This window comes from Sinohyriopsis cumingii, chromosome 18, assembly GCF_028554795.1.
Source record: "Sinohyriopsis cumingii isolate HCF-2022 chromosome 18, ASM2855479v2, whole genome shotgun sequence".
Taxonomy (NCBI): Eukaryota; Metazoa; Mollusca; class Bivalvia; order Unionida; family Unionidae; genus Sinohyriopsis; species Sinohyriopsis cumingii.
The window spans coordinates 18,931,445-18,947,749 of NC_142978.1; the positions used below are offsets into that span (position 1 = coordinate 18,931,445).

Genomic DNA, 16,305 nt, shown 5'->3' on the forward strand with positions numbered 1-16,305 from the left:
AGGTAATTGGATTAGGATGGACAACACACGAGTCATTAAGGTAATTGGATTAGGATGGACAACACACAAGTCATTAAGGTAATTGGATTAGGATGGACAACACGCGAGTCATTAAGGTAATTGGATTAGGATGGACAACACATGAGTCATTAAGGTAATTGGATTAGGATGGACAACACACTATTCATTAAGGTAATTGGATTAGGATGGACAACACACTAGTCATTAAGGTAATTGGATTAGGATGGACAACACACTAGTCATTAAGGTAATTGGAATAGGATGGACAACACACGAGTCATTAAGGTAATTGGATTAGGATGGACAACACACGAGTCATTAAGGTAATTGGAAAACTTTAGATAGCATTATGATGAAGCTTTTATTGTCTTGTGTTGTTAAGAATGCTACCTACACGTCATAATTAGGCAGCTTAATTGGGTACAGATAAATCTCATTATAACACAGTGAATAGGTCAGCAATAAAGGCATCATGTAATATGCCATGTTGTTTTATGTTGGGGCAGTCTTAGCCAATGAATAATCTATTAATGTTGGTTGTGACATTAATGTTAGTTTAATGTTTGTTGAAGGGATATAGACATTTATGTTTGTTGAGGGGATATAGACATTAATGTTAGTTTAATGTTTGTTGAGGGGATGTAGACATTAATGTTTGTTGAGGGGATATAGACTTTAATGTTTGTTGAGGGGATATAGACATTAATGTTTGTTGAGGGGATATAGACATTAATGTTAGTTTAACCACAATTACTTGTTTTTTTTAAACTGTATTTTGTTAAAGGGCTTTAGAAGAGTGAAAAAAATAATATTTTGTCAAATCATGTATAAAAGTAACTTAAAAAACTTTGCTTTCAGAATTGTCAACAAGTGTCATGTGGTGCAGATAATGAATACTGAAGACTTTTAGGTGTTCCAGATAGTGATGAATTTAAGCATATAAATATAGAATAAATGTTCATCGTACATGAATGTCCTGCAATAGCATTTTAACACACAGAATTATTATTCATCTTGTTTTACTACACTTTCCTAGCTTAAAAATGTTCTTTCTTCCTCCAGTCCTAGAGAGCATAGGCTGACATTAGCGAAAGTAATTTGACACCCACTTCGTTTGTTCTACATATTACAGATCACAGAATATTATTTAGCTTGTCATTATTGAATATATTTCTACCCAAATTTTACATAAAAAAAAAACTAATCACAGCTACAGGATTATTAGAAATAACAAAGCACAGTTACAGCTTGTGGATGTAATTTTCAGGAGCAGTAATTATTTATAACTGATTTGTTCTCTTAGGGAAAGATCAGGGAATATTCTTTATGATCACTGAAAATAGTTTGCTTCTAGCAAATATCAGATTACTTCAGACAGATATTGATTTAATGATATATGTAACAGATTTCTTGCTTTAATTATTTCTTTTTATCATTGTTACTAATACTTTGGAGCAGCGATTATGATCAGGGCGCTCAGTAGAAATAGTGGAAGATTTAATCTGACCAACTCATACCAGAATTTATTTTATAACAAAGCATGTTATAGTGGCAATTTCTTGTATTTAATTCTTACAAAAATTGTCGTGTTTTACTCTAAATTTCTGTGAGGGAGTTAAAAGAGTTGGAATTGTTTAAAGTAGCTGACACTAAGGTGTAAATTCAGTGATCAGTTTCACTTTGTAACTTCTTTGGCATGAATTCATATAATTGTTTGCATTGTTAAACCCCTTTGGTTTCTGAAGGATCAATGTTATTAGCAAAATGGCATCATGGCATGAATTGTATAGACATGTTCTTGATGCAGTTTTATACAGCATATTGAACGCATAAATATAATTTTAAGATACATAAGACTGGATCATTAAGAACGTAAATGTGAGAAAGCTTGCTGGTGGTTCTACTCATGGTCTTCCCAGGTTTTTACCACACCTGGATGCCATGCATAGTCTGTAATTTGCTGAAATGTTGCATTAAACAAAGAGAAACAAAGCAACTGGCATACATGAAAAATCTTGTTACTTATAAGCTGTCATTATTAAAGTATGTGGCAGCACAGGATAAAATAGATGGATCACTAAACTTTTATATATCAAATCTATGTTTATGAGTTTAGATCCTTGATGGGGAGATTGTTGGACATATTGTATGCCACACTTTTTACAGGCTATCAGAAAAATTATGTTTGCATTTGTTACTTCTACTGTGATGGCTCTACTGGCATGAGTGGTTGAAGCTTCTGCCTTTGATGCAGGAGGTCGTGGGTTTGAACCCTGGGCAAGTCATACCATTGACTTATAATATTGGTACTAACAGCTGCCTCGCTTGGTGCTCAGCATTAAGAGGTTAGTGTTAGGACAGGTCGGCCTGGTATCAGGATAATGTGACAGGGTGGGACATGTCTGCAGCATGATGCCCCAGTGCTAGACATCACTGTAAACTGTCACACTGCAGACATCGTAGCAATGTAACTAAAAATCTTAAAGCTATGCTAAAAGCACATGCACATGCACACTTCTACTGAAATAAGCATTTTCATTAATAAAAGGAAGATTGTGAACATCTGTATTAATTGCTTTTAGTTGGTAAATAGTTCCTATAACCCTTTACCTCATGCAAGCCCCTTTTGACGCCTCTACTCCATTCACATGGAAGCTCCTTTTGATGCCTGCTGTAAACATAAGCCATTTTAAATGGGTTTTTGTAGCACCACCTTTGGGGAAAACCCCTATTAGATACTACATTCATTTCTGCGAATGACAATTACGTCAGATCATGTGGTCACTGTTTATGCTCTGGTTGAAATCTGCTATTTAAAGTAACTGGGCCATAATCTCCACTCACCAAAATGGAGGTCGCGGATTTCATTCAGTACGTACAAAGTTTTCATGATTAGAATCACAACTATGAAAGCTTGAATAACTTAGGTAAAAAGGCTCTGATACTGATGTAGGCAGCAATTAGTTTTTATAAATTATCAAATTCATATGATTTTGTGATGTAGACAAAAAACTTGTAAATTTTGAGTATGAGAAATGGCAGCTATGGTTGGTCAAGCAGCTTCACTGACTTGACGGTGAATGAGTTCTCTCAAGATTTTAAAGCACATAAAAAATTCTTCCGTGAAAAATAATTACACAGCTATAACAATCGAACTTTACACTTAAATTTTTCCACACATAATAGATGTTTACCAAAAATCGAAAATGGTTAAAATGTTTGTTAAACCTAACATACACTACATTGCTTAAAATTTAACAGGCAGGCATATGTGTATGGAATTGAATAGGTAACAGGTGTTCTGTTTATAGCGCATTGCACAGGGTAACTTTGCTCTATGAGGTAAAGGGATAATAAATTTAGAACAAACAAGGAAATCTTTAAGATTCTTGGTTCATATTTAAGCAAGTATTTGCTTGTGAAGTGATTTAATACTTATATTACAAAATAATTGCAAAAGATTCCAGTATTTGTTGATGATCTTACCTAGATTAGGTAAACTAGGATTATTCTTGACAATGAAAAGAGTTTATTCACTCACTGATGAAAGATTACATTGTTATCTGCATGCTTTAGAAGGGAATATTCTCATTTCTGAACCACTGGATGGAAATTCACACAAATTGGTATATATGTTGCTAATGCGGTAACAGTCTGCAGGGGAGGGTATAATTTTAGGACCTTCTCTTGGGGTTCTTGAGAGGTGTTCAAAGGTCAGGTTATTTGTTTTGTTGTTGTTGCAGTTACAGTATTTTAAAACATTTTTTGATGAACATTTTTGCATATTCTTTGCAGGAGGACATGTGTATAATTAATTTTAGGATGCAACCTCTGAGCCATGTTAACATGTGAATATGTTATAGGGACAAATAAAGTGTTTTGATTTTTTTTATGCTGAAATTTTGTACAGTTAACAATTGTACTTTGTTCTCATTCTGTATATTGAATATTGGTTGTTGTTGAATACATTTACAGAGAAAATAAAAAAAGTCAGAGTTTCTAAACTTGGTTTAAAATGTTTGAAAAAAAATTAAATGAGAACCAACCTAATGTTTTAGTGATTTCTTTATTGTTTCAGACCTTTAGCCTACAGTACTTTAGCTGATCTTGTCCACCATGTGCGACAAGCACTTCCAATGAATGATCTGTCCTTGGCTGTGACGTTATTCTCGCGAAATGTCCATGATGAATCTCTGCCTAGTAGCATACAGACCATGTCTTGCAAGCTGTTATTGAACCTTGTTGACTGCATTCGACAGAAAAGTGAACAGGAAAATGGAAATGTAAGTTGTGTAGTTTTGTGAAGGACTAGGACCTGGTTACTACTAAAATGACATCAGTTAAAATTGAACGATGCAGTCATCATTTTGATATTTTCACCCGATGAGAATGATATTAAGCCCTGACAAAGGGAAACTAAAGTGAAAACTTGAAAGAAGAAATTTTTTACTATTTTTGTGCAATCTTTTCACATTGAGTACAAGTATGTTAGTGCATGCATATCATTTCTGCATATGTAGCTAATTTTGGTAATAATAAACACTAATACAATGAATTTAGACAATAATGTTTTTTATATAAGTTGCATTTTGTCTGATAACAAATAAATGTTTTTGCTAACTTTAATGAATGCAGGAATAGATTGACTACAAATCTTTAAAGAGTGTCTTTGATATTGATCTATTATTATACATAATGAATTATGCCCCGCCTATAAGATGTTGTTGTGGCATAGAGTGTCTGTATAAATGTTTCTTTATTCAGTTTGTTTTGAGTTTAGGTCAGTTTCTCAGGCACTTTGCTGGGGGACATCCTTGTTTGATAAAAATATTTATAATCATTTTAAAAATACGTACTTTTTCTAATAGGGTAGAGAACTCTTGATGCGAATGCTTGAGGTATTTGTCTTGAAGTTCAAAACCATTGCCAAAATACAGCTTCCACAGATCTTATCCAAATGGTGAGTTGGAGATTATTATCAACCCTTCTGTACTGGGAAATATGCCCACTAGGCAGCTACTGCAACACCCAATAGCACCATCATGAGCTTGTTGCCAAATAAACATGTCTACAAATGGTTAGCCTCCATACCTGCTGAAGAAATATTTTGTTGACAATCATATTGGTCATCAGTTACACCCCATCACGTACAAGTAATGACATAATGAAGGCTTCGACTTCATTAGCTGTGTAGTTGTCTGGCCTATTTTACTTGTTATTAGATGGCTTAAACTCAAATCAAAATGTATATTCAGTCCAGCAACTATAAACCTTCTTGCTGTCAGCTCATTTAAGATCTAGTTTCAAATCTACATACATTTGCTTCTTTGATCATGCAGAGTTTTATACTTTTAAAAACATAAATTAACAGAAAATGCAAAGCAAACAGTGCTGATATTTCCAGAATTCTTTAGGGATCTTTTGAGGGTTTCTCCATGGCATAGAATATGTCCAGATGTCAAGTTTTACTTCAGAAAATACAATCAGTCAATGTTTTGTTACAACAGTTGACCCAGACCCCATTCCCAATCATTCTGCACAAACATTTTCCCAGCAAAATCTTAGGACGATTGCAGTGAAACATTGTACTGTAGATTTCATATGACTGAGGCTCGTAATAGTGCTATGTACTGATGTAGACAGTTGTTAGGTCCATTCACGTGAATTCATTTTTATTTCTTGTAGCCAAAAACAGCCAAGTCAGGAGGGTAAAGTGCCAGAGTTGAAAGGACCCAATTCAATTGGGGTCAGTATTAGCAACAATGGCAATAATAGTGCCACTGGCACCAGTGGAATACCAATACAATCAATGAACCCTGGCACACCCACTGCAAACAGTGTAGAAAAACAAATGTCACTAGATATCAGCAATGGAGATGCTAAGACTCTACAAAGTCTTGGTGCAGATATCAGAAGCAAGGAGGAAAAGGTAAGTGTTTTTTTGAATGTATTTTTGTTAATAATGCATGTAAAGAAATCAACAGTTGAAATGGTCAAGATAATTACAGTGAGTTTCAGTGAGCAGTTTTATTACAGTATTCAATTTAACACTTGCTTCTTGTTCACACACACACACACACACACACACACACTTGTTCAGACACACACACTCTTTAGATAGTAGATGGTGGGTTTGACTTACATTTCTTTACTTTAAGCCTTTATGTCATATTTATCACAATAAATAAACAGTAAAGTAAAACATCAGCAAGTGAGTATTAGCATTTGACATTTCTGGTTAGTTAGCAACACTTCAAAGTTATTTGAAAATTTTATTTGTTAGGCCTCCATAATTTTATACTTTTCAACTTCATTATTAAAACTGAATCTTTGTCCTATTTATACTTATCCTCCACTTAAAGTATTTTATAATAATTTAAAAAAAAAAATTTCCATCACTCAGTCTTCTATTTGGAATAAATCCCAATTTTCTCTATCTCTATGTAGACCTTCAATATACATGCCTATTCAAATTTTCATGTTCCTTGCCAGTGCAGTTAGTATTAGTCCAATGCTGGATCTTTGCCCTTCTAAAATCAACTTGCCCCAGAAATTGTAAAACTGTATATCAAAGGCCTGTTTAGTATCATGTGTTTTACCTTTTTTTTTGCTCTATATTGTTTCTTTCCCATGTTCTAGCAAAACCGTTTTGGTGTGACGCCCAGCCAGTACAATACCTACTCTGTGACAGATTGCCGCAGTCTGGTAAAGACACTAGTCTGTGGTGTGAAGACCATTACTTGGGGAATTGTATCCTGCAAGGCAGCAGGGACAGGTAATAACAGGAATGATTTTCTGTAGTTGTTTTATAGTGTTATAAGTGAAACATAGAAGTCATTGTCCAAAACATAAAATATCTGGAAAGATGAGTTTTAGGGCTTTGGATTGTTTATGAATCTTGAAGATCAGTTTTGAGGAAAAGATTCTCTGTGATCTTTGACTTGTTTATTTCAGTCATTATTTCTGCACAGATATGTTTAAATTAATAATCGCTGCCTTCGACATTTGAAAGAGTTGCGTCTCATATGTGTTAGTGTAATTAGTTTGTTGTAATGTTCTCTATTTAATTATTCTTTACATGGTAATATATGAGATAAAAAACACCTAATGACCACCTCATTACCAAGACCACCCCACTATTACAATCAACAATTTAAAGAACCAATTATTTTCCTTCAGTGTTCCTGTTTTACAACTACCACACTTTTATGGATTACAACCAAGGATTTCAGACCCAATTGATGATTCCATTGGATTTTTAGCTGTGCAAATGTGACCAACAAAGTTTCCCAATCAATAGTATGGTCCATACACTCACCTGCTATTGATACACATTGTCATGTTATTCATCCACTAAATGTAGTTTGCACTTAAGTGGTAATTTGTTTCCTTTCTTTTGTATCATTCTGTGCCAGTTGGTTGTATTGCACTTGTTTGTGCATATTCTTTATATGTATGATTTTATTCATCAGCTGCAGTGAGGAATCATAGTTATTCAAAAAATGTCTCCACCTAAAATGTTTCACTCAATTGTCAACCTTTTTTCTGTTGACTTTGTTTTCATTTACCCTTCTTTCAGTATTTGTGCCCTGAAAGAAATTTCATTTGAACATTCTGTAATATTGTCTTTTTTTTCTCAGAAATGTTATCAGACCTGTCTTAGGCGGCCATCTATTGGAAAAGGTCAAACTGTCCTCTGAACACAGGTGACCTCTGAATGAAGATTCAACTATAAAACTTGGTTTTTGAACAAATATAGTATATCAAAACACATACTATTGTCGTTGTGTTTGTTTTTGTTACTAATAATTCAATCAGTTTTATTCAGAATAAAAACAATGTGTAGAAAAAGCTTACATTATTATAATTCCCAAACTATTATTGTGCAGTAAACACTTATGTAAATTGTTGAATGGGTCAGATTTTATTTAATGTATAATTATTTCTCATTTCACCATTTCTGATGGATACAGTTAATATAGTCATCAGTGCAAACAACGCCCTCCCCTGAAAATGGGGGCGGGGGGGCTATACAAATGTTTTACCCCTAAAATCAATATTTTAAGCAGTTTTAATTAAATGCTTGAAATAACACTCTAGTTAGTAACCATTTTAAACCTTTCAACTTTCACTGACAATGATTGAAGTACAGTAAAAGTAAGGACAATGCAGCATGTTTACACATCAATTCACATAACATGTCTTTATGTAAACAATGCAGAGCCTTGGGTGTCTGAGTGGTCTAAAGCATTCGCCTTTTCCAGTCACTGCCGTCTCACCTTTGTTCATGTAGGTTCATGAGAAAGCTGCCAGTAGCTTCCCATGGGTTGTTAGTTCTTGCTGGAGTTTTCCTGGGTTCTTCCTGTATCAGCAATACTGGATGCCATTTTTAGCCAGTTTTGTAATGTGAAATGGCGTTAAACCCCAAACAACAACAACATAAAAAATGCCTTTTTTTAGTGGAAAACAAATGCTTTATTTTCATGGTCAATAATCTTGAGTGATTGTTTAATGCAGTAGGGAATCATGGTTTTAAGTTAGAAAACATCATGTCATTGACTGTGTTAAAAAACATCTTGCCATTGATCGTGTTAGAAAACATCTTGCCATTGACTGCATTAGAAAACATATTGTCATTAACTGCATTAGAAAACATATTGTCATTAACTGCATTAGAAAACATCTTGCCATTGACTGTGTTAGAAAACTTCTTGCCATTGACTGCATTAGAAAACATCTGGCCATTGACTGCATTAGAAAACATCTTGCCATTGACTGCATTAGAAAACATCTTGCCATTGACTGTTAGAAAACATCTTGCCATTGTGTTAGAAAACATCTTGCCATTGACTGCATTAGAAAACATCTTGCCATTGACTGCATTAGAAAACTTCTTGCCATTGACTGTGTTAGAAAACATCTTGCCACTGACTGCATTAGAAAATATCTTGCATTGACTGCAGAAAGCAGATAGCTATTTAAGACATGAGTTTTATAGAGGAAATTTTATATGGTGAAATGAGATTTAATGTTTTGACCAGGTGACCATTATATAAAGGTGACTGTTGGAGCAGGTTTGACTATATTGTAACAGTTACTGTATAACATACAAGCTAACAAATGGTCTTCATTTCAGATGCATCGTTAGTGCAGAACAAGCAGTTCCTGCCAAAGGAAACATTAGTGTATGTCAGGCTGGTGAAGTATGCTCTTCAGGCATTGGATATTTACACCATAAATGTGTCACCCAATGGACAAGCCCTTGTCCGTCCAGCTGTGTAAGTACTGCCTTTCATTTATTGTATATACCATTTACAGAATTTTAACATCCTTACCTTTTATAATTTATCTTGTATTTTATCTTTACATTTATTTGGAAGGCTTTATATTCAAAGGTTTTGTGTAGTTCTTCATTTTTACAGTTTTTAAAACCTTTTAATGAGGTGTCATTAATTTGTCATGCCTGCCTGCCTACCTACCTATACCCACCCACCCACCTACCCATACAAGTTTTATTTCAGGACTGTTTTTTATATCATGTGCTAGATATTTTCATTCTTAAAAATGTATAGCAAAGTCCATTGTTATAGATGTGTCTGTATACTTGGCACATAAGATACATATGATCTTTTATGTTTACAATGTTTTACGAACAACCTTATCTTATTTTATCTTATATCAAGCTTGTGGCTGAAAATGGTGTATATTACCAGTAGAATGCAATAATCTGGGATTTTTTGGGAATATGCACATAACAAAGCTTCTCTTTTCAAACAGATCCCAGGAATTCTTTTGCATGCAGTGTGGCTTAACTGATGCATGTACATATACATTTATGTACCGCAGTCTCATGTAATAACAGAAGACATAAATGAGTATGCATAAAATGGATGACTTTTAGACTCACTGTATATTTCCTTTGATACAAAAAGGAAAGTAGGAAATGATTCCATCAGTTCCAATAAGTGAAGTTCAGTAAAGATGTGTTCATAGGGAAAAAACTATATTATCAAGTTTTAATTTTAAGGGTCCAGACAGTGAGAACAAAAGAGGAAAAGGAGGTTCTGGAACATTTTGCAGGAGTGGTGAGCATTATAATATTTCAATTTTTTTCTTAAATTTATTGAGTTTTATGTTTGGATTTGCAGTGTGGGATGTTATCAACCAGAAAATTCATTGGGGCTGTTTTTGAAGCAAATGTGTTTTTTTTTTACAGAGTAGGTTTGCAAATACTATACTACCAATAAAAATACTATTTGACTAGTCAGCATGACACATAAAGCATTGTGGATTTTATACCTCACCCCTTCCAAATCCAAATTAAATCAACATATAGATGCCCAATCCCATTTGTAATTCTGGAACAGTTCTTAACAAGAACTATGAAGAAACTTTTGGCAGTGTTTATGTTAGAATGAATGCATCAGTGTTGGTAATGTTTATGTTAGAATGAATGCATCAGTGTTGGTAATGTTTATGTTAGAATGAATGCATCAGTGTTGGTAATGTTTATGTTAGAATGAATGCATCAGTGTTGGTAATGTTTATGTTAGAATGATTGCATCAGTGTTGGTAATGTTTATGTTAGAATGAATGAATCAGTCTTTGTAGTGTTTATGTTAGAATGATTGCATCAGTGTTGGTAATGTTTATGTTAGAATGAATGAATCAGTCTTTGTAGTGTTTATGTTAGAATGAATGCATCAGTGTTGGTAATGTTTATGTTAGAATGAATGCATCAGTGTTGGTAATGTTTATGTTAGAATGAATGCATCAGTGTTGGTAATGTTTATGTTAGAATGAATGCATCAGTGTTGGTAATGTTTATGTTAGAATGATTGCATCAGTGTTGGTAATGTTTATGTTAGAATGAATGCATCAGTGTTGGTAATGTTTATGTTAGAATGAATGCATCAGTGTTGGTAATGTTTATGTTAGAATGATTGCATCAGTGTTGGTAATGTTTATGTTAGAATGAATGCATCAGTGTTGGTAATGTTTATGTTAGAATGAATGCATCAGTGTTGGTAATGTTTATGTTAGAATGAATGCATCAGTGTTGGTAATGTTTATGTTAGAATGATTGCATCAGTGTTTGAATGGCCGTGATTGCTAGGGCAGGTTACATATGGTTTCAGAGTAACATTGACAAATTCTCAGAGCTAAAATCTTTAAAAAAGTTAACAGCACAATAAATGCAACTTTTCAGTTCTATGACTATTCTGTTAAATGTTCAATAGCATGAATGTATATATGAAAATATATATGTGACGCCAGTAATCAAGCCTTATTTTCTGGAAGACTTGCACAAGTGATATCATTTTTGTTTTTAGTTCACCATGATGAGTCCAATGACATTTAAAGAAATTTTTGCAACAACAATAGAGGTGAGTTGTTTTTATCTGAATTGATGGAATAACATTTTCAGTCATACAAGAAATACAAGTTGAATCAAGCGTTCATTAAAGAAATAACATTATGCTTTTTTAAAAATTGTTTGTATAGGTTTGCAAATGCCATAGATCAGTTTGCAACACTCTTTATATTCAGTACTATGTAGCTTTTAATAGTTGTAATATTCTTCGCTAAAATATTTCCTCGATTTACTAGCATTTCAGAATTGTGACTAGCAAAATGCTAGCTCGCTTGCAGCAATTTCAAGCTGTGCATATGCCCAAAATATTAATGAGGAACATGGAGATATTTTCTTGAGTTTAAAAGAGTTTCTTTGACACTTTTATTTTGCATTACTTTTGATCGACCATAATAGCTTGTGCAGCTGGTCTGTCATCCATCAGCTGTCATCCATCTGCTAGCACAAGTTTGTTACTTCTCCTAAACTATGGGAGAATTGTCATGAAACTTTACAGACAAATTCATTTCAAGATCTTGTTAGTCCTAAGTGAAAATGGCATCCTTTAGAAATTTTGTTGTCATTACTTATCCTGAAGCAGTGGTATATTGACATGGGGTTTTCTATAAAGACATCAGGTTGGTTATGAATGACACAGTCAATAACTTCTTATGACATCAGGATGGTTATGAATGACAAAGTCACAATATTAATTTTTTTATGTCACTACTTATCTTCAATGAATGGTCATATAATCATGGAACTTTTGCGAAAAGCTTAACAATATTGTTATTGCTACTCTTGCATGAGATGCAACATGGACATTACATTTTAACCAAAACACTTCTTGCAGTATGTAATTGGTTCTGAAAGAAAATGGTGCAGAGCTGACCACCAACATCTGAGTTTTTGTGAAAGAGTCAGAAAACCAGACATAACTGACCTTGTTCTTCACTCAACTTATAAACACAACTAGGCTTTTTATTTCATTTCAATAATAAATTATATACATGTACAGTATATGTTAATATATGTTTAGTGCTAGTTACTTCATTTAGCATTGTCCACTTTGCACTCAGAACAAATATCTTCAGTGTATCCCCTAGGGGTTCAAGACTAAGAGTATAAAACAAACTTTGGTATCAAAACTGGGGGGCAAATTAAACATGTGGGTGGGTGGGTAGCCCAGTGGTCTAATGTGCTCACTGTTACGAATCACTGCCATCTCACCTCTGTCTGTCTGGGTTCAAGTATCGGGTTTGGTCAGTGTGGGTATGTGAGAAAGCTTGCCAATAGCTTCTCATGGGTAGGTGGTTCTTTCTGGGGTTTCCCCGGTTCTTCCTCCACCATTTATACTGACCGCCATGTATAGCATATCTCGTGCTGAAAAATGGCATTAAACTCTACAACAACAATAACAACTTCTGGAGATCTCTAATGCGCAAATGAAGGTAAAGGGAAACACTGATCTTCCAGCACTTTTCTGTCTGATAATAAATTTCCACATGGATGTTTTCTTTTTTTTGGTCTTAAAAAGTGTACTGTTTGTGTATAGCACCTAATCAGTAAGTTTCACTGAATATTTCAGTTCATGGTGGACAGAATACATAACAACTATGCACTGCAGGTGAGTTAATATCATTTTATATCTTATTTGCATGAGCTGTCACACAGAAGTTGTATTACCATCCATTTTATGCAAAGGGGATATTGCTTTAAAATTTGTATTAGCTGATAATCTAAGTTAATTAAAGGAAATGTAATGGGAGAAGAAATTTAACAATGGCCAGATCTGTAGATCTACAAATTATTTTCCTGAATGATTAGACCAGGCATGATTCCAATACCCTTGTAAAAATTCCAGACTGTTTGCTAATGATATTTTAAAGTCAAATCTCATCTTTTTCTTCCAGTCAAAATTAAATTGCAGATAGGTGTAGAAGACCTGACAGTGTGCATTGATACTTGACAGGTGATTGATACAGTGTATAATGTATAGGAAAGTTAATAAAGAACTGTATATACATATGTTGTTCTATTGAATTTTATTGTATTCTTTTGTGGGTTTTTTTCTTGCAGATTGTTGCCAACTCTTTTCTTGCCAATCCAACCACATCTGCAACATTTGCAACCATCCTTGTAGAGTACTTGCTGGAAAGGTTGGAAGAAATGGGATGTAAGTTAAAATAAATGCATCTTGAAATATGTTTAATTTTAACCGTGCATTTTTATATATACAGAAATTGATGTAATTCATGACATTATCTGAGAGCTGTTCCATTAAAACATACATGGGCCCCAGGGAAGGCACTTTTAAAGTGGGGTACTTGCCCATAGATGCAATTTAGAATTTTCTTATCATTTTTATATGAACTGTATGAAATCAAAGTACTGTGGTATATATTTGTTAAAAACTGCCTTCCTTGGGTACAATGTATATTTAAATGGAACAGCCCAGATGTGATTATGGGCTGTGCTTAATGCCATTCTTCAGCACATGATATGCTTTACATGGCAACAAGTGGAGGAAGAACCATGAAAAACCTGTGAAGAACCACCAGCCCACAGAAAACTACTGGCAAGCTTTCTGACATAACCACATTCCCTGAGCCCAGGACTTGAACCCATGTGGACACAGGTGGGATAGCAGTGATCAGTAAAGGCAAGCACTTTAGAACACTCATCCACCTGGGGCCTGACATTGTTTGAGCTCACTGTATGGATTACTGTTCAGTCTTATGGAATGTGGATGTAGAGATGCCATCCATTTATGAGTTTTAATAAAATTATCATAAAGTTGTTATTCTGCATTTTGAATTACATTGATGAAATTCTTAAAAAAATCCAAATTTTGTTGGAATTTTTTTTTTTAATGGGAGCTTTCCATATGGACACAGATAGGGAGAAAGTATTTTAGCACCAGTATGATTGAATGGTTAAATAAAACAGCGTTTGTGAAAGTAAAATAGAAAAAGAGAAAACTATGCCAACAACAAACATCAGTCACTTACTACCAATGTTATGAGTTCAATTCAGACACCCTGTCAAGATCAATCATTGACATTGGGCATCAGAGGGAGCCAACAACACTAAGCTAATTGGTTAGTAATGTTCATGTGCATCATCTCTTCCTTAAAATGCTGTCCATAAAGTTGCACCATCAGTACTTTCTGATAACCAAGGCATTAACAAAGTGACTTGCGAAAGGTAAAATTTAACTTGATCCATGTCAATTTGGATGTGAACCGTATCTTTGACCAGCTGTGTCTTGTTCAGTGCAGTTGGCAGGAGTGTCAGTATTGATGTGTTAGGAGCCTATCACAATGTGGAAATGCTAACTAAATTGAATGGCGATTTCTCTTTTGTTTGTGCCTGCCTCATGTGTAAAACCAACTTCAACCAGTGGATTTTACAATACATAAAGACTAGGAAGAAGAATTGAAATCATACTTCCACAACTGGTTTGCTTAACATGTCATGGAGACCATCAGGGAAAAGGAAGATCAACGTACAGTATTAGTGGACCATAAAATATCATCAGTCAGGCTGAATGGATAATTACATTTGAAAAAATCTACATAATTATATATGACTTTGAGAAAGCTGGACTTCTCTAATTCGGTCATTTCAGGATTAATTATCAGACTAATATTTGTCCGAAAATCAGTGATGTGTGAGCTTCAGTCCCCTGCTGCAGTTGGTATATATATTGGTTTGTTAGTAGTTGTTCTTGAAGCAATAGTTTGGGAGTTTAGAATTGTTTATTTGGATTAAACATGCATTGATAAAATGAGATTTTATTTCAGGAGGATTAAACTTTTTCAGTAGTAGATTCACTTGAATTAAGAATTGATTTGAATAAGTATTAAATTTAATTTTCATGTACTAGTATCATTTGTTATTCTGTCATCCACTATGTTGTATCCAAAATATCCATACACTAATATTCATATAAGTGACTATTCTAATGATTATTAAATGCAGTCTTTGTGATGTTCTATTCTGTGCTATTTTTGTTATTAATTACATAATAATTAAGTACTGAGAATTCAGTGCCATCATTGATGTGATTAAATTCCATGGATTTTATAGTTGCCATAAACTTTAAATTTAAAACCCCTAGAACAGTGATCCATCAGCCATTACATAAGAACACATTTTTGTAATGCAAGACAAATGAATTCATGGTTGTTGTAATTTTGTTTTCCCTTTTTTTTTCAGCGAACATGGATAGGTCTAATTTGTACCTAAAGTTATTCAAGCTGGTATTTGGATCAGTTTCCCTTTTTGCAGCAGAAAATGAACCAATGCTAAAGGTACATTTATAAATTGAACTATATATACAGACTCTGAAACGGGGAACTTTGCCTGTGAAATGAAAGTAACAATGTAAGCAAGGCAAATAAAGTATGATTGCAAATGGAATGCAGACTGAAAGCAACTGAAATGTTTAATTAATGCAAGCAAAATGATATACCTTTTTAAATGGGGAGCACAGATGTAAAATACAAAACACAGAATAATAAATAGAAATAAAAAATGTCTATGCATTTCTTGATTTGATATAAAAAATTCATTATTCTCAAATTTCTGGTAAATTTCAACGGTTTAAAGCCTTTCAACTAATAATTTAGGATCAAATTCTTGTACCCTGCTTACAAGCTTTAACATTGTTCTTGTTAATGCAGAAATAATCAAGTCTTTGGTGTGACAACATCATCACCATTGGTTACATATGTACAGTTTTTATATGAACAGAATGGAATATAAAATAAAATTGTCTGGAAAATACTATGCAACTATATTTTATTTTTATTGCAGTTGCAATTATAGTTTTATTTATCACAAGTTTAATAATTTTTTCTTGTATTTTATGCATTTTATTTTTTGTGAATGAATACCTCTTTAAAAAAAGTTACCAAAGCAGGAAT

At 33.7% G+C, this 16,305-nt stretch overlaps 1 protein-coding gene across 1 annotated transcript in view; it reads left to right on the forward strand.

Moving 5' to 3' along the window:
- The window catches only part of LOC149776174 (transformation/transcription domain-associated protein-like), a 176,703-nt gene that overhangs the window by 19,417 nt on the left and 140,981 nt on the right, over positions 1 to 16,305 (forward strand). The window contains exons 11-20 of the mRNA XM_089942483.1: positions 4,100 to 4,304; positions 4,890 to 4,981; positions 5,707 to 5,950; positions 6,661 to 6,796; positions 9,158 to 9,299; positions 10,049 to 10,106; positions 11,355 to 11,408; positions 12,963 to 13,001; positions 13,454 to 13,550; positions 15,596 to 15,690. Coding sequence (XP_089798609.1) covers positions 4,100 to 4,304; positions 4,890 to 4,981; positions 5,707 to 5,950; positions 6,661 to 6,796; positions 9,158 to 9,299; positions 10,049 to 10,106; positions 11,355 to 11,408; positions 12,963 to 13,001; positions 13,454 to 13,550; positions 15,596 to 15,690 — 1,162 coding nt within the window. The remainder of the gene's footprint in view (positions 1 to 4,099; positions 4,305 to 4,889; positions 4,982 to 5,706; positions 5,951 to 6,660; positions 6,797 to 9,157; positions 9,300 to 10,048; positions 10,107 to 11,354; positions 11,409 to 12,962; positions 13,002 to 13,453; positions 13,551 to 15,595; positions 15,691 to 16,305) is intronic.